This window comes from Bos indicus, chromosome 18, assembly GCF_029378745.1.
Source record: "Bos indicus isolate NIAB-ARS_2022 breed Sahiwal x Tharparkar chromosome 18, NIAB-ARS_B.indTharparkar_mat_pri_1.0, whole genome shotgun sequence".
Classification (NCBI taxonomy): domain Eukaryota; kingdom Metazoa; phylum Chordata; class Mammalia; order Artiodactyla; family Bovidae; genus Bos; species Bos indicus.
In genome coordinates this window covers 35,080,658-35,105,754 of record NC_091777.1, presented here as the reverse complement: position 1 = coordinate 35,105,754, position 25,097 = coordinate 35,080,658, and the positions used below count along the sequence as shown (strand labels likewise).

At 39.0% G+C, this 25,097-nt stretch overlaps 1 protein-coding gene across 5 annotated transcripts; it reads left to right on the top strand.

The window, feature by feature from the left end:
• Positions 1 to 1,093: 1,093 nt before the first annotated feature.
• Positions 1,094 to 25,083, top strand: NAE1 (NEDD8 activating enzyme E1 subunit 1). Of its 5 annotated transcripts, none has more exons than XM_019979937.2 (20): positions 1,094 to 1,232; positions 4,823 to 4,926; positions 5,015 to 5,075; positions 6,316 to 6,346; positions 7,143 to 7,214; positions 7,434 to 7,513; positions 8,084 to 8,193; positions 9,809 to 9,918; positions 11,313 to 11,375; positions 12,030 to 12,093; positions 12,404 to 12,495; positions 14,301 to 14,360; positions 14,450 to 14,583; positions 16,155 to 16,230; positions 16,471 to 16,510; positions 17,762 to 17,848; positions 18,568 to 18,660; positions 22,647 to 22,761; positions 22,848 to 22,897; positions 24,843 to 25,083. In XM_019979937.2, the coding sequence occupies exons 1-20, from the start codon at positions 1,180 to 1,182 to the stop codon at positions 24,950 to 24,952; spliced, it is 1,605 nt and encodes a 534-aa protein (XP_019835496.1). In that variant the 5' UTR covers positions 1,094 to 1,179; the 3' UTR covers positions 24,953 to 25,083. The 5 variants fall into 5 exon arrangements, with proteins under 5 accessions (XP_019835496.1, XP_019835495.1, XP_019835498.1 ...); XM_019979936.2 differs by having other exon boundaries at positions 16,134 to 16,230; XM_019979939.2 differs by lacking the exon at positions 1,094 to 1,232 and having other exon boundaries at positions 4,878 to 4,926; positions 7,478 to 7,513; positions 16,134 to 16,230.
• Positions 25,084 to 25,097: the final 14 nt, after the last annotated feature.

Sequence of the window (25,097 nt, the reverse complement as noted above, 5' to 3'; positions counted from 1 at the left end):
TTATGTTCTCAGTCTTCACAACCTGGCTCCTACCACCTCTGAAACTTCCTCTGAGCACTCCTTGTTGTTGTTTAATTGCTAAGTCACGTCCAACTCTTTTGCGACCCGGTGGTCTGTAGCCCCGCCAGGCTCCTCTGTCCATGGTATTTCCCAGGCAAGGATACTGGAATGGGTTGCCATTTCCTTCTCCAAGGGATCTTCTCGACCCAGGGGTCGAACCCGGACCTCCTGCATTGGCTGGCAGATTCTTCACCACTGAACCACCTGGGTGACCACTCCCTACCCTTCACCTAACTCTACATCACACCAAACTTCCTTTAGTGCCTCAGCCTGTCATACCTTATCTGTCTCCCAGGGATGACACCTGCTGTTCTTTCTGCTTAAAACTTGCCCACATCATGTGAAACATTCCTGGAAGAGGGGAAGTAAGTAGAGTTCCTCTGCTCACCTCTCAGGTCCTCAACTTCCCTCTACCTATAGGAGGGTCATATTGTCTAGGGAGTACTCGTTTACTGTCTCTCTCTTCTTGGAACAGTGAACTCCCCAAGAACCGAGTCCCGGACTTATTCCTCTTTGCATCTGCAGCCAGGAGCAGCTAGCTTTGTGGTTGGAAACACTCCAACCACAACCAGGCGCTCACTGTGGGCTTCTTGCTTGAGAGGATGGAAGAAATGGGTAAATAATAACATAATAATGAAAGTTCTTCTTCCAACAGGATTTTTTTGTGAGTCCTGTGTATTCAAAATCTCACTTAAGGTTAACAGAACTCTGTGACGGAGGCTCATTTATCCCCATGACACAGAAGGAAAAAACAGGATTTGAGAGGTAAAGAGCATATTTCTAAACCAGTGAGTGGTGAAAATCTAAATCTGCCTGATTCCAAAGCCCAAGTTCCCCACAACTACCGAGCGTACAAAGTCACGGATTGGTCGACCAGAAGTACTGCTGCACGGGTAAGGCGCGACCACCTTACCCTTCGTCACCAGACCCGTTTCTGAGCTTTGGCCGCATACTCCCGGGTGTACAGGCGACGCGTGCGCAGTGCAGTGGAGGCGCCCTCTGCCGGCCGCGCGCAGGAGACGGCAGCGGCAAAGGCGCGCTTAGTGCGCCTGCGCGCTCGAGGAGGCGGTGGCAGTTTTCGGTAGTGGCCCGGCGGTTCTCCGTGGGGCGGGCGCGGCCATGGCGCAGCCGGGGAAGCTGCTTAAGGAGCAGAAGTACGACCGGCAGCTGAGGTGAGCCAGGGCTCACCGATTCGGGCGGGCCAGCGGGTTCCTCTGCGTCCGGGCCGGGCCTAAACGAGCGGGCGGCGCTGTTGGGCCTCGGGCCTCCCGCCGGGCTGGGCCGGGCCGTGCGTCCCGTGCTCAGGGTTCCGGCCTGGGCCCCCGGTGCTTCTCGAGGGCCGGCACTCGCCTTCCCCGAGCGGCGCGCCTGCCCGCTCGCCACGCGGTGTGCAGGTCGAGGTGCACCGCCCCCAGCGTCCGCCGGGTCACCGCGGCGGCTGCCGGTTCCGCCTCGCTGTGCTCCTGGTTTTGCAGAATGAGGGGCTCGGGACTACCCCATCTCGGCCGCCGAGGGCAGCACCGAATGTTAGGTATTGTTCTAAACCGGCGCTGTCCAGTAGAAATATAATGCCAGTCTCATGTGAACCACATACGTAGTTATATATATGTGTATATATAACACATGTATATATGTGTATAGATAACATAATATTTATATTTGTAGTCACATTAAAAAAGGACAAACGGGTGAAAATAATTTTAATACTTCAGTTTATTTTGTTTAACCCAGTATGTGCAAAATATTACTATTTCAACGCATAATCAGTATAAAAAGTTATTAGAGATATTTTACAATTTTTCATTCTGTCCTCAGAATCCAACATTTTACACTTTTGGCGCGTCTCAAATTGGACTAGCCTTATTTCTAGTGCTCAGTAGCCACATGTGGCTAATGGACTAATGGATATCTACTTAATGGACTGTAGGTCTAAGCCATTGGGCTAGTCGTTGGCTACTTCCTCTCCCATGCCTTGTCTCCTAACACTCCCCATTCCTTATTTATTGAGCATTTTCTATGTGGTTAAAGGGCTTCCATGGTGGCTCAGCTGTAAAACATTCACCAGCAATGCAGGAGACCATCTACAATGCAGGAGACGTTGGTTTCATCCCTGCATTGGGAAGATCCCCTGGAGAAGGAAATGACAACCCACTCCAGTATTCTTGCCTGGGAAGTCCCATGGACAGAGGATCCTGGCGGGCTGTCGTCTCTGGGGTCACAAAAGAGTCGGACATGACTCAGAGACTAAACCACCACCAAAGGCAGCAGAAATAGCACAACCATATGGCCCCCCTCCTTTCTGAAGACCCACAAGCCAGAAGTTACAGTATGTCCCTAAGGACTGGAACTCATTTTCACCTCTGGCTTAGTGCTGTTGTTAGGGGCTTTATGCACTCAATTGTGAGAGCAGTCTTGAAGGCAGATATTCTGTCTCCTTTATAGATGGAAAAACTGACTCTTAAAAGTTTGATAACCTGCCCTGAGTATCCCATGTGTTTGAACCAGGATGTAAACTCAAGCCTTCTGGGTTTTCCAAAGCTGATAAGGTCTGCTCCCTGGGGAAAGGGAAAGGAAAGTTTCTGGGGAAAGAAGCAAGATGGTAGAGACTTTGTAACCAACTTGTGTTCTCTTGTAAATTCTTGGAGATCCTTGTGTTTTGGAGCAGAGGTAACCATACATGACAGAGCTGATAAAATATTTTAGATTACTAAGTAACTGTGACAAAAGAGAGTTTTTGCTGAATCCAGTCCATTTAAGGAACAAACAGAACTATTTATTGATTTTGAAGTGTCAGAGGGAAGCAGGTACAAGCAAGATTGTGCCACCAGCTAGCAGTCAGCAGGCCCTGCCTTCCTTAGCCAGCAAGAGAATGGAGAGGATTGATTTTTGTTTGGGCCATTTCTTGAAACGTATTACCTAGAGATGCACCGATATTCTCTTAGGCTCTTTCTCCAACTACCCAAGTATCCATCAACCGAATATGCCAAGTGTCTTCTGTGTGCCCTACTTTCATAGGAAAAAAACAGAGGTTTCCAGTCTGTCTGGTTCTTCTAGACTCATCCTCCATGCATTTGACAGCTATTCAATGATTATTTATCCTGGGCAAGGCACTGTATCAAGCACTGGGGCTTCAGTGGTGAACGTAGGGAGTGGTTTGTGCCCTTACGGAACTTAGAGTGGAATGGAGAGATGGATGTTCAGCAAATAAAACGCCAGATGAGGCAGTTACAGTTGTGATTTACTCTGGAGGACGTACAGGCTGCATAATAGGAGAGGATATGCTTTAGACAACGGACAGGAAGCAGCTTAAAGTCTCTCAGTCCTCCAGGCTATGATATTTTTCTAATGATTTGGGCTTCCTCTGTGTTTCCTATACTGACAAGAAAAGACACATTAGACTTTCTGGGCAAAGGTAGCCATGTTAGCTCAGCTGTCATGATGCCTGTTTGATCACATATCTTGCCCTGTTAATGATATGCTGGTGTGACAAGATGTAACATGTATTTCAGGTTATAACACATTTCTAATCCTTATTACATCTTTCTGTTTGTTAATGTATGCATTTACGAGTCATGCTGTTAGAATTGGGAATAACATTTTAAAGCACTCCTGTAGAAGTCAGTGTGAAGGCTTTTCAGATGGTACTTCGGTTTTCTTGGTAAAGCTTTTCTCACTCTTGAACATGTCATGGTGGATCAGTATTATGTCAAGATCTTAAATTATACTGGATCCCTGTAACTTAAGGAGAAATAAAATAGAGGATGCATGTGTGCTCAGTCGCTTCGGTCGCTTCAGTTGTGTCCAACTCTTTGCAACCCTGTGGACTGTAACCCTCCAGGCTCCTCTGTCCATGGGATTCTCCAGGCAAGAATACTGGAGTGGGTTGCCATGTACTTTTCCAGGGAATCTTTGCGACCCAGGGATCGAACACGTGTCTCCTGAGTCTCCTGCCCTGCAGGCATATTCTTTACTCATTGAGCCACCTGGGAAGCCCAAAATAGAGAATGTTGTTGTTGTTCAGTTACCGAGTCGTGTCTGACTCTTTGCGACCCCATGGACTGCAGCGCACTAGGCTTCTCTGTCTTTCACCATCTCCTGGAGCTTGCTCAAACTCATGTCCATTGAGTCGGTGATGCCATCCAACCATTTCATTCTCTGTCGTTCCCTTCTCCTGCCTTCAGTCTTTCCCAGCATCAGGGTCTTTTCTAATGAGTTGGCTCTTTACAGGTGGCCAAAGTATTGGAGCTTCAGCTTCAGCATTAGCCCTTCCAATGAATGTTCAGGATTGATTTTCTTTAGGATGGACTGGTTGGATCTCCTTGCAGTCCAAGGGACACTCAAGAGTCTTCTCTAACACCACAGTTCAAAAGCATCAATTCTTCGGCACTCAGCCTTCTGAGAATAATAGGTTTTAATAATAATAGAGAATAATAGGTTTTAAATCTAAAGTACTTCTCTAATGTTAATAAATATAAAGACTTTCTGTTCTGTAAGTTATCTGACTTGAAAAGAGTAATGAACTAAGAGCTGAAAGACCAAGTGTCTAGTTCTGATTTGACCCCCGCTTTAACCATGACAGGCTCAAGCTCAGGTTACTCAGCTGTGTGATTCCCATAACACCTCCTGCTGTTCCTGTCTCACATGTGTGCCATGCTGCTCACATCAGTTATTTGATGCAAGAACACTTTAACGATCACCATTCAAATAAAGTTGTATTTTCATGGAAGTTTTTAACATGTTAAATTTGTGTCTTCTTTTGTAGGTTGTGGGGTGATCACGGCCAGGAGGCTCTAGAATCTGCTCATGTTTGCCTAATAAACGCAACAGCCACAGGAACTGAAATCCTTAAAAATTTGGTGCTACCGGGTATGATAGTTTTGTGGTTGTAAATTTACTTCTTTAAGGTTTTTAACCAGAAACATATATTCTTGACGGACTCTGTTTTATTTCCCAGGCATTGGTTCATTTACAATTATTGATGGAAATCAGGTCAGCGGAGAAGATGCTGGAAATAAGTATGTTCTATTCTTTTCAAATACATTCTTTAGAGAAGGCAGTGCATTGTCATGCGAGAGCAAGGCCTAAACCCCAGCTTCACCTCTCAGTCAGGGTGACTTGACTCAGGTGGAAAGTCAAGTCAACGCTGTGTTTAGGATTACGGCAAGGATGGAGTGAGTTAATATAGGTAAAGTGCTAGCAAGCTGTCTGGCAAATAGGGTGTTAGTAAAATATAGCCATCATTACTGTCTTTATTGTTGTTATTAATGCAAAGAGTAGTCATTATTCCTTAATTTGTGAAATCTGTATCCTTCCTAAGTCCTTGCATTGATTCCTAGGTATTAGTATGTAATTAACAATAATTATATTTTGGGATTATAAGAATAATAAGAACTGCCTTTTATTTGTGGTGTCTTCTAGGCTTGGTCCAGGTATCTCTCTTCCTACACTACATTGTCTCTATAAGAATGCCATTTTAAAGTTGGCTTGTATATCATTCTTTAAAGATGATCATATATAGACTGTCAGGGCATTCCTGAATTTGGATTTCAAGCTTCCCTTTTCAGGAGCTTGGAGTCTGGGTTCTCTCATGTTTGTCAAAAATCAACAACAATGAGTAAATACAAGGGAAATCAGATTTTGGTTCATATTTGGCTTGGTTATCCTTTCTTTGGGTAGAGTACCCTGACTCTGAGAAGCAGACTCAGATATGGGCCTCCGGACATGATAAGGGTATGTGTGGGAGAAAGCCTGAGTAAATCTGTTATAGTTATCTGAAAGAGCAGTCTAGCATTTCCCAAGGGTGGGTCTGTGGAACTTTGGTTCTAGGGAACGTTTATAGCTGTTAAATGGGCATATGGATTCCGTGGTCAAATTATAAAGTATTTCCTTAGTATAAGATTTTAATATTGTGTATTATATATGCTATTAATTTCCAAGAGAGGATATAATGCATGGTGTTTCCCAAACTTTTGAAACTTTCCTCCAGGGCAAACATTTTGGGAAACATTGATTTATTAGTCTGTCTTGCGACCCAGGGATTGAACCCGTTTCTCCTGAGTCTCCTGACCTGGGAAGCCCAAGATAAAGAATGTTGTTATAAGTTTTCACTCAGCTTTCTTCCTCTAGGAAGTCTATTATGCTCTAAAATTAAAATATACTTTGTTTTAAACTATGAATGAAGTGCACCAGGTATTACACCTAACCTTCCCTTTATAGTCCAAGAAACCATTAAAACTTTTTTTTATTCTATTTTAGTTTTTTCCTTCAGAGAAGCAGTATTGGCAAGGTAAAAATCAGTTTGTAATAGAATACAGTTGTATTTGAACACCTAGTGATGTCACTATATCTTGATTGCTTGAAAAGCTTTACTTTGAAAGAGGTTAACTGTTAAATTGTATTAGAATCATTATAACCTGGTTTTTAAAAAGATCTTATTATTTCTCTGAGAAAAAAATTAATTCATTTCTTTCTGATCTTATAAAGATTTATGTGCTTCGTAATTTAAGAACTTAGAAGTTTTATATTGTATCCTGTATTAAAGCTAAATACTAAGTAATGTTAATAGTCAGAAGTTGGGGTATTTGGGTTAAGATTTTTTACCAAGAGTTAGTCAGAATGTGTCTTATTTTTGTATTTCATATTAAAAATCTTACAGAGCCATATTGGTCAACTTAGTGTAGTATTGTGTACTACATAATGTATTATATAGTATTATGTATGTAGTTTCCTTAAAGACTGATCTCTCTCATACAGGATTGTAAATGTGGAAGGTTAGCATAAGTCCAAACATGACTTAGAATATCCCTGCCTGCTACCCAGAGTTTTCTGGTCATTTGCCTAATCAGAAAAGTAGAGTGCAAATCATGTAGTCATGTAAGAATTCTGAATAATGATGGTTTAGCTCTGTTTTAAAGAATATTATGGTTTAGTCTCAGTTTCTAAATTCTATGAAAAGCAGACTCTTCATATCTATGCATGGAGTTTGGGTTGTTTTACAGTCTGTTTGCCTGATCTGTAAATTAGGGGGTTACATTTTAACCAAATTTTTTTCTAATTAAAGTCAAATGCTTTGTTTTTTAAAGAACCGAGCTCAAGCTGCCATGGAATTCTTACAAGAATTAAATAACGATGTCTCTGGGAGTTTTGTGGAAGAGGTATATATGTTATTATTTCTGTACAGAAATATAATTTTTTAGTAATTCAGAGCCCTAGGAATTTAGAATTTTAATCTTTGTATTTTTATGTTGAAAGTTGAATTATTTTAACATTGGAGTCTAGCATTTGCCTCACTTGTTCTAAAAAAGCTTAACCATTTCTGTCATATTTAATATGATTGTGAAATTGTTGGATTTTCTTTCCCCTGTCCTATTTAGAGTCCAGAAAACCTTCTAGACAATGATCCTTCATTTTTCTGTAGGTTTACCATTGTGGTTGCAACTCAGCTTTCTGAAAGGTAAATTTTTAAGTTAATTTGTTTTTATTTTAACCTCTTATTAGATTTGCATAGTTTTGTTTTCTCTGCAGAGTCTATGGTTTTTAAATTCTTCAATTCCATAGAAACCTTTAATTAGAAGTGGTCTAATTAAAATCTCCAGCATTAAAAACATAGGGAAGAGAAAAACACAGAGATGTGAAACTTAGAACGGTTAAATTGAACATTGGTTATTTTTTTAGTGGGAAAAAAAAACAATTAATTATAGGGAGTGCTTGGGGGTAGATAAATAGGTTTTATAAATATTTTCTTCTTTATTATAGAAATGTTTTTCAGTAACATTCTCCCTAATACGAAAGACAAGGCTTTCATATCTCTCTAGTCCAACAGATATACTTACTTTGAAACTGCTGCCTTGTGGACTTGCTTGCTTTTCAGCCTATCTTTATGTAAATATGCTGTTTATATGAATGCAAAAGTTATATCTTTGCATTTATTATTTAGTGAGGAAGTTGCTTCATTTTAAGGCATTTTCATGTTGGGCATCTATCCATTTGCTTATGTTCTTGTCTATTATGCCTTCTTTTACAGTACATTACTACGTTTAGCAGATGTCCTCTGGAATTCCCAAATCCCTCTTTTGATCTGTAGGACATATGGACTAGTTGGTTATATGAGGATCATTATAAAAGAACATCCAGGTAAAAATGTTGCACATATGGGGCTTCCTGTTGGTTGTTTTAGCTATAATTTTAGGAACTTGATAATTTAGAAAGTCAGTTTGAAATCACAAAGTTAATTTATAGCAGCACAACTCTGGTTACAGGTTCAAAGTGCTAATCAGAATCAGTAGGCTTTCATCTTCCTATTTCCTTTACTAAGCATTATAGAAGGATACAAAGCAGGAGATAAAATAGGTACAGCTTCGTCATGTTATTAGGAGGCCTGGCAGCTCGGCAAGTACCTAGCTTTTTTTGCCTCTTAGCCTACATAGGGCATATATGGCTGGCACAAGCAAGAGCCAAGGAATGTGGGTCACATTGATACAGAGAGGTTACACTACCTTTTCCCCACCTGTTTTCTATTCTGTTCTTGTATAGGCCTCAGGCTCCCCCAGTTGAGGTATAATTCCTCACAACAATCAAGGCATGTGACTGACTACTGTTCCAAGGAAACTGTGTTAGTAGGAGACTGAAGGCATTCAAAGGCAGGCTTGCACCAACTCAGGCTCCTTACTTACACAACTTTGATCTTAAATCATCATAGGATTTTCACTCAGGACTCATACATTGCTGTGAGCCAGGTCATCTGTTAGTGCAGTGATAGTATCACTGAAGAGTGATGTCTGCTTGGGAAGCTGGGCAGTGGCTTTTGGGGATAAGCTTTTGGCAGTGGGGCAGGGTCATTTAAGAGTTGTGAGAAGAGTGATGAGGTAAACATTTTGTTTTAAATGGGTCACTCTGAAGCCCGGTGGAGAATGAATGGATTTGGAGGGACAAAGGTTGGAGGCAAGGATTGCTTTTAGATTTTCAGCGGTCTAGGTCTGAGAAAGAGAGAGAGACAAAGACAGAGAGAGCATCCTTGACTGAGGGCAGATGTTATAAGGATAGGGAAGAGGGGAGAGATGATAATGAAGGTTAAGCTTGCTAGCTGTATGCTGGCCTTTATGTGGGTTATTTCATTTACTCTTTTCCAAATCCTTATAAAGTCGATACTATTGTATCTGCTTTTTATAGATAAGGATGCTGAGGCATAGAGAGATTAAGTTATTTGCCTAAGGTCACACAGCTAGCAAGTGACAGAACTGAGCCTCCCTCTAAACACTCACTGAAATTACACACTTTCCCGTACTCTCCTCTATGGAGGGCTGTGTACGAAATGACAGCAGGATGTGGGGAATGACTGATAACTGGGCCATGGAAGCTTGAAGTCAAGGAAGACCATCACATTCCTAAGGAAGAGGTATAGGTAGATGGTGATGCTGTCTGTTGAAAACCATAGGAGGAGGAAGGGTAGGTTTTTGGGTGCTATCTGAACACATTTTCATCTTTTCCGATTATAATAACAAGAAAATTCTGTGCTAAAGGAATCTTTGTTTTATTTTTATTAATACTGTAGTCCACTTACGATTTGTACATTTAGTAAAATATAAGTTTATATGTAAATTTAACTCAGTAATGAACAAAACAGTGAGAAAAAGCTGTAGGCCCTGTGTCCATTTAAAAATTACAGATTTCCTAAGTTCCTGTGATATATATGTTGCCAGCAATATTGCTAAGGAAATAAGTTTATCTTTCGGGATTATTTGGTTCACAGTAATAGAATCTCATCCAGATAATGCCTTAGAGGATCTACGACTGGATAAGCCATTTCCTGAACTGAGAGAACATTTTCAGTCTTACGATTTGGATCATATGGAAAAAAAGGTTGGTGGTGTGTGTGACTTTTCATTTATAAGTATACTGAAAACTTTTTTTTTTAACCTAAGGTTTATGAATTACAAAGTGAGAAAATATAAACCTCATCCAGGTCACACAGTAACAACATTGTACCTAATTTATTTTAAATAAATCTATCTTTCCCCCAAATTTAAAAACTTTTTTATTGAAGAAAAGTACATTAACTGAACATATCTGTGTAATCAACACTCAAGTCAAGAAATTGGACTTTGTGTGTGTGTGTGTGTGTGTTTGCCTGCCATGCAGCCTGTAGGATCTTAGTTCTCTGGCCAAGGATTGAACCTGTGCCCCTGCAGTGGAAGCAGGGAGTCCTAACCACGGGATTGGACACTCACATGTACCAGAAGCCCCCTTCATGGTTCTTTTCTCCTAAACAAAGAGATGTACTTTTTAAAATAGTTTGAATGTGGGGTGGGTGTTTGTTGAAATTGACTCCTGTTGAAACTTATTTTTAGAGTTTGAGAATTACCAAGGCAACTGCATATTTCATTATAGAAATAATGATATTTATAACAGGCCATGTACTTTAAGGCATATATATGTATTTTCCTACCTACACGTTAATTAAAGTGCAGGTATTTGGTTCATCAGCAAACGCAGAAAAGATCCCTTGTCCTTAGTCTAGGCTTGATGTCTGAAATCAAGATGTGAAAGTGAAAGTCGCTCAGTCGTGTCTGACTCTTTGCGACCTCATGGACTATATAGTCCATGGAATTCTCTAGGCCAGAATACTGGAGTGGGTAGCCTACCCCTTCTCCAGGGGATCTTCCCAACGCAGGAATTGAACCAGGGTCTCCTGCATTGCAGGCGAATTCTTTACCAACTGAGCTATCAGGGAAGCTCTACTTGAGCTTTATTTCTTTTTTTTAAATTTTATTTTATTTTTAAACTTTACAATATTGTATTAGTTTTGCCAAATATCGAAATGAATCCGCCACAGGTATACCTGTGTTCCCCATCCTGAACCCTCCTCCCTCCCCATACCCTCCCTCTGGGTCGTCCCAGTGCACCAGCCCCAAGCATCCAGTATCGTGCATAGAAGTGATCCCTAAAAGTATAGTCTTTGAGCTTTATTTCTGAGTGGCAGTCTCTGAGACTGTTTTCTGAATGTTAAAAGGAACAGTTGTAGTATATACCTGCCTTACAAGGATTAAATTGGACACTGCCTCGAAAAGCTTTGTTAAGCAATTTTTATTAACCCAGTTCATTTTTCCTCCATTCATTATTCCACATATACTGAGAGATGCAAACATGGTGGAATAATTGAGTAAAGTATTGTTGAATTTGTTGAAAATGATACGGTGTAGTGAAAAATAAATGTTAACTAATACGGATATTTTCTTTGATTGTTTTATTTTTAGGACCATAGCCACACTCCATGGATTGTGATCGTAGCTAAATACTTAGCACAGTGGTATAGTGAAGTATGTCCTTTCTTTCTTTTTTTTCCCTAAGATTTATTTATTTATTTGACCGTGTTGGGTCTTAGTTGTGGCATGTGGGATCTTTGTTGGCACACGGGACTTCTGGTTGCTTGTGCACAGGCTTCTCTAGTTGTGGTGCGGGCTTAGTTGTCCCACGGCATGGGAAATCTTAGTTCCCTGACCAGGGATTGAACCCACATCCCCTGCATTGGAAGGCGGATTCTTAACCACTAGACCAGCAGGGAAGTCCCAGTATTTTCTTTCTTGAGAAAGGACATTCCATATGTGACTGTATTTTTTCAGTTTATTATAAAGAATTTCATTGGAGGGAATGGGAGACTGATATTTTTTCCTTATGGGATTATAGGAAAAGTGGATGTTTTTCAGTTTGAATCTAGCATTTTCTCTTTTGATACTGACATTTTTATTAACAAAATGAAATTTGAACAAATGTCATTCTGAAACTGGCAGTGAGGAGTGAATGTAGAGAAATGACCCACACTTTTTGTTTTCTATCAAGTCAGCTGGTTTCACTGAGGTATCGATTTGCTGATGCAATCTCATGTGGATGGGGAAATTGGCAGGAAACTGGACTTTTAATTTCCATATCTTGAGTTTTTGCAACTATATTTAAATTTATTTAACCCAATTTAGACCAATGGACGAATACCTAAAACATATAAAGAAAAAGAAGACTTCAGAGATTTGATTAGACAAGGTAATTTGGGATTTGATTAAACCTCGTATAAAGTTTAAAAAGATTGCTTGAAGCTAATTTTATTGGATTTCTGTCAGCACTTTTGTTGGATGATGCCATCATGAGCTTTTATTTTATTTTCCTCAGGGGAGGTTAGGAACCACTCCTTGTGTAATTTTAAGAATGAATAATGATAAGCTGTATTTCTTCTTAAGGTTCAGTATCCAATCCTCCCTTCTGAATCTGACAAAGTTATTTCCTTAATGTTGGGGAAGGAGAAGGAATGAAAAGAAAAAGGCTGTTCTTTGCTAATTAGTTTCTATTTTAATAGGAATTTTAAAGAATGAAAATGGGACTCCAGAAGATGAAGAGAATTTTGAAGAAGCTATTAAAAATGTGAATACAGCACTAAATACAACTCAGGTATTAAGAGCTACTGAAGTATTCACCAGTGAAAGGTGTCTTCTAAAGTCCTCATAGGTGAAATAGTTGATTTTAGTTTTAATTTAATATTTCTTAAATTGTATAGTTGGTTAGAAATTAATATTATAATACAGCTTTAATCTTCTTTTATTAGATTCTGTATTGTCCTTGTTAAAATGGATGTCAGTGCTTCAGCATATAATAGTTATGCAGTAATTTACATAAATTAATTGTTTGAAGTACATGATTTGTGAGTAGTAAGGGTTTAGGGGTAGGAATTATATAATGAAGGTGTTACTTTGCTAGTCCAAATAGTGTTGCCTGAAAAGTTAAATCTTACTGTGCATTTGCTTTTATTTTTTTGCATTTGCTTTTAACAGTAATTATTTGAATACATTGGAAGATGTTCTTAATAATATCATATACCTTAAAAATTACTTGGAGGACTTTATTGTTGAAGTTTGACCAGTGAAGTTTTGGGGGAACTTTGGAATAACAAAATTGGTAGTTAAAATTTTCTTATAGTTTAAAACAGCAAAAAACGCTACCTTTCAAGTTAGGAAAGCACTTAAGGTGTCATTACAAACTTTTTGGAGACAGTGAGGTTGTGTTGCTGAGTGATTAAAAATATGTGCTGTGTGAACCACACAGTTTTCTGGGGTGATAGAAATTTTCTAATGTCTCAATTGGAGCGATGGTTAAAAGTATATGTATAGTTACAAGAAAGCATCAAATTGTCATTTAAGATTTGTGCATTTCACTGAATGTATAATTTACCCCAGTTGAAAAAAAACAAATAAGGTTCTGTGATTGGGGGACAGTGAGCTAAGCAGACAGACAAATGTACTAGGTACTGTGAACAAAATTAGAGCAGAACAAAGGGGTAGAGCATGAGGGGAAGGAGGAGGTCTGGGATCGGGAGGGACCAGGGAGACTTTGAAGGAGATGTGTTTAAGCAGAAGCCTAAGTGAAGTGTGACATGCAGAGGTCTGGAAGAAGAGGTTTTCAGGCTGAGGAAGTACAAGTACAAAGGCCCAGAAGTGGGATGATGCCTGGCATTTGTTCAAGGATGGGTATGAAAGCCACTGTGATTGGAATGAAGTGAACAAGAGGGAAAGTGGTGGGAGGAGTTTAAGTTTGGAGAGGCAGAAAGGGCCCCATCATAAAGGCAATGCAGGCCACTGAAGTGTTTTGAGCAGAGGAATGAAGTGACCTGATTTATATTTCTAAAAAAGTTATTCTGGCTCTTTTGAGGACAAAAGACTCTAGAGGGGAGTGGAAGCAGAGAGTTACCAGTAAGAAATTTCTTTTTTCCACATAACAGTGGAACCAAAGCCTACAATTTTTATGGTTTTTATAACATATGATGTTCTTGCTTGCATTAAAAGTTCTTAATTTAACTATCTTGCTCTTTTCAGAGTGCTTGTCTTCTTCTACCATCACTAGATAGGGTATACGGGTTTCAGATTTTTTATAAGCTGAAAAAACATGAAGGATTACAAATCTAGCTTGTCTGTTTTCTTCGTTCTGTCTTCAAATATAACTATGAAAAGATTTACTTAGACTCCTTCTTTACTCCATATATGATGTAAGAAAATAGGTCAGTCTTTAAATGCTAACAGGAGTGGACAGGAGGGGATTTTCTTCTGTTCTCTCTTTCCCCAACAAATCTCCATCTGGTGATAATTCTGAATAAAAGTCCAAACAAATCAGAAGTTTGTATTTGAACTTATTTGGAAGATTACAGTGAAAATAAAGGTGGGCAAATTCTTAGTATAGGTTAATGTTTTGTGTTCCTTTATTAGATCCCAAGCAGTATTGAAGATATATTTAATGATGATCGCTGCATAAATATCACCAAACAGGTAACAACCAATAAGTAAAATTAGTAACCCTTAACCTTCAGGTCAAATTGAGATGTCACTTAATATTAATTTTTTTTTCTTTTTTTTAGACTCCGACATTTTGGATTTTAGCTCGTGCCTTAAAGGAATTTGTGGCCAAAGAGGGTCAAGGAAATCTACCTGTTCGAGGCACAATTCCTGATATGATTGCAGATTCAGGCAAATATATAAAACTTCAAAATGTGTAAGTCACCTGTCTTCAAGCTATGTAAGAGAAAAATCAGTCTGTTTATATTAGAGAGGAACATGTTTTATCAGTCTACCAGAAATCAGAAATCAAATGAAAGTTTGTTATAATCTCATTGCTTTAAAAATAAGCTAAAAAACTTAGAGGGCAGATTTATTTTAAAATAAAATTTATTTTATTTTTAAGAATTTATTTTATTTTTAAGAATTAATTTTAGGTTCACAGCAAAATTGGGCAGAAAGTATAGAGAGTTCCCACTTAGTTTCTGGGCGTCAGACTTTTTCTTTCATATTTCAAGATAAACCCAACATTTGAACACTTAATTCTGTGCAATGAACCGGTCTATGTATTAACTAGTTTAATATTCACAAATATCCTATGAGAGAGATACTGTTATTGTCCCAGTTTTACAGGTGAGGAAACTAAGGCATAGAAGAGGTAATTTATTCAGGGCAGGACAACTGGTAAATGGTAAAACCAGGATTGGAATTCATGAAACCCAGATCTGTACTCATAACCATGGCTCTGTCCTCTTTTATCTGTAATTTAAAGCTTTCAAGACTCTAGTTTTTGATAACTTTTTTGTCATTAATGTTTCATAATTTAAAGAGTTCATGACTGTAGACAGACATGTGCTATCCACTGTCATAAGGATGGGTCTCAATAGATATTACCCTTGTGTATCTTTGGGTATGCTGAGGATGAATGCAGGGCCACTGGCCTGGCTTCTTCAAGGGCCAGATAATGTCACACAGAGAAGGTCTTTATTCCATAGACAGATTGTACTCTTCATGTCAGTCATTCTCTTAACAAATCTTTGTTGCCCTAGCCTAAAAGTTCAACTACTTAAAACTTGGGGAAAGTCAGTTGAGAGAAAGAAGTATGACCTCATATCAGAGGTGATCAGCTTAACACTGATCATCTCTACAGGGTGACCATCTCAAGTTTTACATGGATTTGTTAGATGGTCGGTTTTGAAGGGTTTAACTTTCCTTGGACTTGACCAAGGAGATTGAAAAAGTGAAGTCGCTCAGTCATGTCTGACTCTTTGCAACTGCATGGACTGTAGCCTGCCAGGAATTCTCCAGGCAAGAATACTGAGTGGATTGCCATTTCCTTCTCCAGGGTATTTTCCCAACCCAGGGATTGAACCCGGGTCTCCCGCATTGCAGGCAGACTCTTTATCATCTGAGCCACAAGGGAGCTTAAGCATGTTCTTTTTAAAATTTTTTTATTATTATTTTTTAAGCATGTTCTTTTGCAGCATATTTTGTTAGGTCCTCTATCAGAGAAGCATGGATCATGGACTTCTCCAGGAGGGCAAGTTTTAAATTAGGTGCTGTTAATTACTCAGAGATCCTAGGTATTAGGTGAAGTCCCAGAGTCCATCACCAGCCACTAACAGGTGCTACTGGTAGCATTTCCATGGCATTGTCACATTTCATACATTGCCAGATCAGTATTTTTTTCATGAAAGGTAAAGACATTTTTTTGTTTGCTTCATGGTGATATTTAAATCTGGCAGTTTAAATATTTGTTAATAGTAGCTTTTTGTTGTTCTTTTCCAGTTACCGTGAAAAAGCAAAGAAAGATGCTGCTGCTGTGGGTAATCATGTTGCCAAATTGCTTCAGTCTATAGGCCAGGTAAGCTGCTGGGCACAGTGCCTTTGATAGACAGTACAGCTCCACATGGGCCGGATTGCATTGCATAAACCCAGCCAGGAAGGGCTCAGAGAGAGGGTGTGGCACTGGCTCAGACCTTCTGCAAAGGGTCTTTCACTTGCCTGCCTAATGAGAAGGCCAGTCATAGTGACTGGCTTTGTGCTGCACCCTCTGTTGATCTTCTTTTACATTGGAGCAAAATCTGCATTTATCTCTTTACAGGCACCAGAGTCCATTTCAGAGAAAGAATTAAAATTACTCTGTAAGTCACCTTGACTTAAATTTCCTTATTTTGTTTGATAAAAATTGTGACATGGGAAATGTTCCCAGCAATTTTAAATGGTTGAAATTAACATTTTTCCATGGTCTCAGTGGTATCAATATAGGTAATTATTGGGTAAGGTTTTTTTCTCTCTCTCATAATGAAAGGAGAGGGTATTCTAGGACTGATCAGAGATAGGTCGTATCTGTATTGATACACTGAAAATTATCAGTAGTGCAGAATTGTTTTTGGCTTATTAATTTTAAATAACTTGGAAAAGTCTTATCTAAAGAGTTTGGGTATGAAGTCTTGAGTCACATGTACATTGACAAGATTGGTTTAAATACTAATTTTGATCAGTATTTGATCAGACTGTTAGAATTAGGAATTTCGCCATTTAGTTTCGGAGTGGCTAGGCTCCTGGGGTCTCTTTGATAATTCTTCAGTAGGCCCAGAGTATTTAAGAGTTAATTTAAGAATAATAAAGTCTGTTTCATATGCCACCTGGGAGTTTTTCCCCGTAGCTATGACCTCTCGTTTCTGGAAAAGCATGTTTTGTATGTTACCCATTCTTAAAATATATGTGTCCAAATTATCCATTTTAAGATTCTTCAGCAGTGTTTGTTTAGGCTTAGATTTAATGTTTTGTTCCACTACTAATCTTGCGCCTCGTTTATGCATTAGTATTTGTTCTACTACATTATATGATACCAGATTAAAAGCTGGATATTGGGTATTTGAGAGTATTTAAAGGTATTTGGGTAGTATTTTGGTCTCTCTACTGGAATACATTTGAAAATTCTCATAATACAAAGTTTTTTGTTTTTAAAGCCTTAACTTATACCCAGAGCACACTATATATACCACTCTCCTTCAGGACTGCTTATCCAGAATAATAATAAAAATTACCATTCATTGAGCCTTGTCAGGCTTTCTGCGAGGTATATACTTTATACAGTTGGAATTCTGATCCACAGAACAACTCAAAGTTAAAAAATATTATTTCTGTTTTACAAATGAAAACTGAGGCTCAGACAGGTGCTGTCACCCACATACTCAGTGCTGAACTGAATGTAATGCCAAGAACATGAATTTAAGATGGCTTGTGTTGTAGTGCCATTTCTGCTAACCATTAGAGCCACTTCTTCATATTTCTGTGTCTGTAAAGAGAATACACAAAATTTTCTGTTCTTAATCAGGATATTAGTGTATCTTAACCATTTACTTCCATCATGCCTTTCCTGTGTTCAGGCAGCAATTCAGCATTTCTTCGAGTGGTGAGATGTCGATCCTTAGCTGAAGAATACAGCTTGGATACAATTAACAAGGATGAAATTAGTGAGTAATAACCTTTTGATGCTAGGTTATTAATTTTAAGGATATGATATTTTATACATATTGTATGACAGTATGTATAACAGAGTGTATGGTGATAATATAAAGGATAATATAAATATTTATACTCTAAATTTTATTCTGTTAGCCTGTCCAAGTGGTAGTAATTTCAAAATATAAAACTCAATGTGCTGTGTGGTGCTTAGTCGCTCAGTCGTGTCTGACTCTTTGCGACCCCATGGACTGTACACCACCAGACTCCTCTGCCATGGGGCAAAATACTGGAGTGTGTTACCAGACCCTCCTCCAAGGGGTCTTCCCAACCCAGGGATTGAAGCCAGGTCTCCCACATTGCAGGTGGATTCTTTATCATCTGAGCCACCAGCAAAGCCTATAAAACTTAATGTACGTATATATAATCATATTTAGGTTACTGAGTAAGTTGTGTTATATGTAGAAGAGCTAAATTTAGCATTTTACTACTTTATTAGAGATTGTGTGGCCATAACTAACTATCCATAATACCACTGGGTTTTATTTTAATAATATATTTTCCTTTATTTTACTATTATGTATCATTTTCTATTTTATCATTACAAAATATTTAAATTTTGTGATAGAATTACCTTGTATTCTGAAACTTCAGTATATAGTAAATTCAGTTTTTCCTTGTTTTTAAATCATGAATTACCCAAATTACACTGAAATGTTTTTCCTTTCAGTTTCCAGCATGGACAATCCAGATAACGAGATAGTATTATACTTAATGTTACGGGCTGTTGATAGATTTCATAAACAGCATGGTAGATATCCAGGTAAGGATAGCAATTAAATTATCAAATACAGTGAAAATATTTTTTTTTGGCTTCACAGCATGGCTTGCGGGATCTTAGTTCCCTGACGAAGGATTGAACCCAGGCCAGAGCAGTGAAAGTTCCAAATCCTAGCCATTGGACTGCCAGGGAGTTCCCAATAAAATCTTAAATAAGTACTTAAATGGAATGAAATCTTAAAGGGCTCTTGGGGTGTTGACAGTAGTAGATGCTTGAATTCACACTGTAAACAGTTTACACATGGTTCATCTCAGTGAGGCCAAGTGTAACCAACTGCAAACAGTATTTGATTCTGAACTATTGCAGGGGACTGTTGGTTGGTTGCATATAGGATAAAACTTCTTCCTGCTAGTTTCTATAGTTGATTTCTAAGATTCACACTGAGTTTAATTTGGTAGAATGGGAAAATCACAAGAAGTATGCCAGTGACTTCTGAACTCAGAACTCTGAAGATGTTTCTTTGCTCAGTATCTATTTTTTGTTATCTATAAATGTAGTCATTGGGGAATTGGCATATGCTCCAAGGTCTTCAGTTGTCCAGGACATCTTTATTAAGATGATAGTTTTAATTGTGCAGGATTATTGCATAGCAGCACATTCTGGGTGTGTCATAAAGCCTGTTGCCCCAACTGATGTAGTATACCCAACGAGTTGTAATGTTAATGAGCAAGCTTACCAGAAAAGGAAAAAGAATGAAACAGCAAATAAATGTACTGCTTTATTTGTATTGTTTGCTTAGAATGTATTTTTTGTTATCTTCTGCATAACAGACCATCCCCAAATTTAGTAGTTTAAAACAATCCATTATTGTGTCTGTGACTTTGAGGATTGGCTAGGCTCAGTTAGATAGTTCTCCCTGGGGAAAGGGGATCCCATGGAGATGCATGATGCCTAGGGCTGGAGTCGTCCAAGAACGGAGGTGCAGGACACCTGGGGCTGGGGTCATCCATGAAGACGTACCCACTGACGTGTGGCACTTCAGCCAGGGTACTGGAACTTCTGGGGGCTGCTCAGGCATCTGTCATCCTGTGGCTCACTGGGGCTTCCGTTCAGCATGGCAGTTCGAGATTTCTTACGTAGTGGCTGCCTTCCCCAGAGTTAACAGTTCCACAAGACTCAGGTTGATGGCACAAAGCTTTTTATGACTTGGCTTTTGAGCATCACTAATGTCCTATTGGCTTCACAGAGTCAGCTTAGATTAAGAGTGGAAGGGGGACCACATGAGGGCGTGAAGAGGTGTTCATTGGGGAGCCATCTTGGGAAATTAGCTATTATATAGAGCACAGACTTTGGAGTTAAACCTAGGTTCAAATCACTTCTTGTCTTCTTGATCTTGGGTGAGTCACTATTTCCTTCCAAGTCTCAGTTCTTTCAGTATGGAATGGTGATAATAAAACTCTTGTTAGATTGTTAGGGTTAGGTACATGATGTATGAAAATCACTTAACACACTGCCTAGCTTTTTATAAGTACTTAATAAAAGGTTCAGTTCAGTTCAGTTCAGTTGCTCAGTCGTGTCCAACTCTTCGCGACCCCATGAATCGCAGCACACCAGGCCTCCCTGTCCATCACCAACTCCCGGAGTTCACTCAGACTCACGTCCATTGAGTCAATGATGCCATCCAGCCATCTCATCCTCTGTCGTCCCCTTCTCTTCCTGCCCCCAATGCCTCCCAGCATCAGAGTCTTTTCCAATGAGTCAACTCTTTGCATGAGGTGGCCATAGTACTGGAGTTTCAGCTTTAGCATCATTCCCTCCAAAGAAGTCCCAGGGCTGATCTCCTTCAGAATGGACTGGTTGGATCTCCTTGCAGTCCAAGGGACTCTCAAGAGTCTTCTCCAACACCACAGTTCAAAAGCATCAATTCTTCGGCGCTCAGCCTTCTTCACAGTCCAACTCTCACATCCATACATGACCGCAGGAAAAACCATAGCCTTGACTAGATGGACCTTTGTTGGCAAAGGAATGTCTCTGCTTTTGAATATGCTGTCTAGGTTGGTCATAACTTTCCTTCCAAGGAGTAAGTGTCTTTTAATTTCATGGCTGCAGTCACCATCTGCAGTGATTTTGGAGCCCCCCAAAATAAAGTGTGACACTGTTTCCACTGTTTCCCCATCTATTTCCCATGAAGTGATGGGACCAGATGCCATGATCTTTGTTTTCTGAATGTTGAACTTTAAGCCAACTTTTTCACTCTCCACTTTCACTTTCATCAAGAGGCTTTTTAGTTCCTCTTCACTTTCTGCCATAAGTGTGGTGTCATCTGCATATCTGAGGTTATTGATATTTCTCCCGGCAATCTTGATTCCAGCTTGTGTTTCTTCCAGTCCAGCGTTTCTCATGATGTACTCTGCATATAAGTTAAATAAGCAGGGTGATAATATACAGCCTTGACGTACTCCTTTTCGTATTTGGAACCAGTCTGTTGTTCCATGTCCAGTTCTAACTGTTGCTTCCTCACCTGCATACAGATTTCTCAAGAGGCAGGTCAGGTGGTCTGGTATTCCCATGTCTTTCAGAATTTTCCACACTTTATTGTGATCCACACAGTCAAAGGCTTTGGCATAGTCAATAAAACAGAAATAGATGTTTTTCTGGAACTCTCTTGCTTTTTCCATGATCCAGCAGATGTTGGCAATTTGATCTCTGGTTCCTCTGCGTTTTCTAAAACCAGCTTGAACATCAGGAAGTTCATGGTTCACGTATTGCTGAAGCCTGGCTTGGAGAATTTTGAGCATTACTTTACTAGCATGTGAGATGAGTGCAATTGTGCGGTAGTTTGAGCATTCTTTGGCATTGCCTTTCTTTGGGACTGGAATGAAAACTGACCTTTTCCAGTCCTGTGGCCACTGCTGAGTTTTCCAAACTTGCTGGCATATTGAGTGCAGCACTTTCACAGCATCATCTTTCAGAATTTGAAGTAGCTCAACTGGAATTCCATCACCTCCACTAGCTTTGTTCGTAGTGATGCTTTCTAAGGCCCACTTGACTTCACATTCCAGGCTATCTGGCTCTAGATGAGTGATCACACCATCGTGATTATATGGGTCGTGAAGATCTTTTTTGTACAGTTCTTCTGTGTATTCTTGCCACATCTTCTTAATATCTTGTGCTTCTGTTAGGTCCATACCGTTTCTGTCCTTTATCGAGCCCATCTTTGCATGAAATGTCCCCAGTAAAGGGTAGATGCTACTATTTTGAGGACAAGGAATAATGATAGTTTTTAAACTAGAGGGATTTAACAGTACCTGGATATTATGGCAATGACATTTTTCCTTCCAAGTAATAATAACAGGTTCCCTTTGGAGACATCATAGTTTGATCATTAGGAACTGCCTGGGCTCATGTTGCAGTTTTGCTACTTATGAGCTAAGTAACTCAGGCAAATAACCTGATCTCTCTGTGCCTCAGTTTTCCCATCTGTAAAATGAAAATAATAATAGTGTCTATTTCACAGGGTAGTTGTGAGGATTAAATGAAGTAATATACAGATGGTATTTAAAACAATGTCCAACGTCTATTAATGCTCCATAAGTGTTACTTATTATTATAGCTTTATGTCCTTAGTGTTATTTAATCTCCTGGAAAGGGTAATAAACACCAGAACTTTTATAAAGGATGTGTGTGTGTGTATAGGACATTACTTTCTCATTTATTCAGTTCTATCAAAAAATCATTGAGCACCAACTACGTGTCAGATAGTCTTCTAGATACTGGGTATAGAGCCCTGAACAAAGCAGATTTGTCAAATTCAACTTTTTAATAGGTCTTTAGATGGTTTCTTTGATTGATACAGGTTTGTGATAGTTGCAAATATTGGTCTCATACTTTCCATTATTTTTGTTCTTATTTCAGATTTATAGTTTTGACTAAACAGCTAACACTGGATTAAATAGAAGAGGCAGTCAACAATTTTGAATCATGTATTTATTTCAATGAAAAATAATTTATATATATATATATTTTAGGAGTGTCTAACTATCAAGTTGAAGAAGATATAGGAAAGTTGAAGTCTTGTCTCACTAGCTTCCTTCAGGAATATGGATTATCTGTAATGGTGAAAGACGATTATGTCCATGAATTGTGAGTATTTTTTTTTAGGGAATATAAGAGACAGTACTGTTGTGTCATATGGCTAATTGTGTTCCTGTCTCCATCCTTTCCTGTAGTTGCCGATACGGAGCTGCTGAACCACACACCATTGCTGCATTCTTAGGGGGTAAGTTCCAGAGACGAGAAGACTGTCACCTGTTGTTAAATAGTACGGTTGTGAAGTTTTGTTTTCCTAGCTGTTTTAACTAGGGAGGTCAGTGTAGCACAGTTGGTTTCCCTGCTTTCCATCTCTCCCACTGCTGTCCTGAAGCGTTAATTAGTCTTTCTAAGGCATAGTTCTGAGTGTTTCTCTCACTTAACTAACCTTCTGACCTGCCAGTACACACATATACACTATAGTAGTCCTCAGAAAACAAATCCAGAGTCCTTTATTCTGTGTTCTGGTTTTACCCAGCCTTTCTTTTCCTTGTTTTTTTCAAGTTACTTGCTTTCCCCCTAGACATGCCCTTTGATTTCCTGCTCCTTGAATCTTTACCCCTCTCCGGACCCATTTGCCCTAAATCTCCCTCTTTCTTCCATGTCTAAAATCTACCTGTTTTTCATGACCCAACTCAACAATATCTTCTCTTTTGTAAGACTCCTTGGAGGCTGGAAGTTTGAGATCAGGGCCGGTATAATTGGTTTCTGGTGAGGCCTTTCTTCGTCTATTCATGGCTTGTAGGCAGTCAACATCTTGCTATGTGCTGTAACCTCTTTTCTGTGCAGGAAGGTGAGGGTGGATGGAACAGAAGCTCTCTAGTGTCTCTTCTTCGAAGGCCCCTCCCCATGACCTTAGTTACCTAATTACCTCCCAAAGACTATCTCCAAATATGGTCACATTGAGGGTTAAGGCTTTAACATAGAAATTTTGGGGTACATGCCTTTGGTCTACAACACGTGCATCCTATTATTATTCTGCACAAGTCACTTCTTTGGGGGCTTTGTTTAAATATTATCTTCTTTGTGAAGCCATTCCTGATACCCTGATTTAAAATAGTCCCTCCTCTTGCACTCATATCCCCCCCACCCCTTGCTTTTTCTCCTTAGCTCTTAGTCACTTGACATTTTACTTGTTTGTAAATTCTCTCTTCCTCACTACTGAAAAGTAAGATCCATGAGGACAAGGATTTTTGTCTTTTGTTCCCTGCTGTATCCCTAGTGCCTACTAGGACAGTATCTGGTACAGAGCAGAATCTGATTTTTTTGAATGAATGAATGTGAAAGCAGAAGCTTCAGATTATAAAAGATGAAAAATTGTTTTCTTAGTTGTTTTTTGTTGTCGTTTCTTTATTTTCTATTGTTCTGTTTTGAACGTGCATGCGTACCAGTTGTGTTTGACTCTTTGTGACCCCATGGACTATATAGCCTGCCAGGCTCCTCTGTCCATAGAATTTTCCAGGCAATAATACTGGAGCAGGTTGCAATTTCCTTGTCCAGGAGATCTTCCTGACCCAGGGGTAGAACCCAAGTCTCCTGTGTCTCCTGCATTGCAGGTACCTGGGAAGCCAAGTTGTTTTGAATAGTAACTTTAAAACTTGTTACTATCTCTATATACTCAGACTGTTACTGAGTATAGCAGTCTAGCAGTATTTAATATAGATCTTTTCCAAATTACAAATATTCCTTTAACCCCTTTTTATTATAAAACATGTACGGGGTAAAATTCAAATGCAACAGAAGGGTATCCTTTGAGAATCTTTTCTGTCTTTAAAAAAGCCTTTTAAAAAAAATGCAGTAGTTTATAATACTGTTTGACTTTTTCTTGCATAATATTTTTTGCCAATATTTTTAAACCACCATAATTTTAAAAACTTCTTTCTTTTAAACTATGGTATAATATTTCAAGTTGTGAATGTATAGAACAAATTTTTATTTCCTTTAATAACATAGTTATAAAAGCTTATAGTCCCTTGTTTTGATCTGACTCAGTAAGTTATGTCTGTTTTGGATTACTGTTAAACATCTTTGGTTTTGGAAAGGAAAGGTTTTCTTTATAGAATTGAGTATTTTTATATTTATATAATTTTTTAAATTCTTTTTCAAAGATTTGCTTTTCTCCTTTTTCCTTGCAGGAGCTGCTGCTCAAGAGGTTATCAAAATAATCACCAAACAATTTGTAATTTTTAATAATACTTACATTTATAGTGGCATGTCACAAACTTCAGCAACTTTTCAGTTGTAGAATAAGCACCCTATAGTGTGTTAATGACTGAAACTGTAATTGTCTTCAGGTTGTGCCCTAGTCTGTCAAGTTCTGCTAGGGAGAATTGTTAAAATTGTTTCCTTAATAAACATTTTTCTCATTTGTAATAATGTAATCTTGTTCT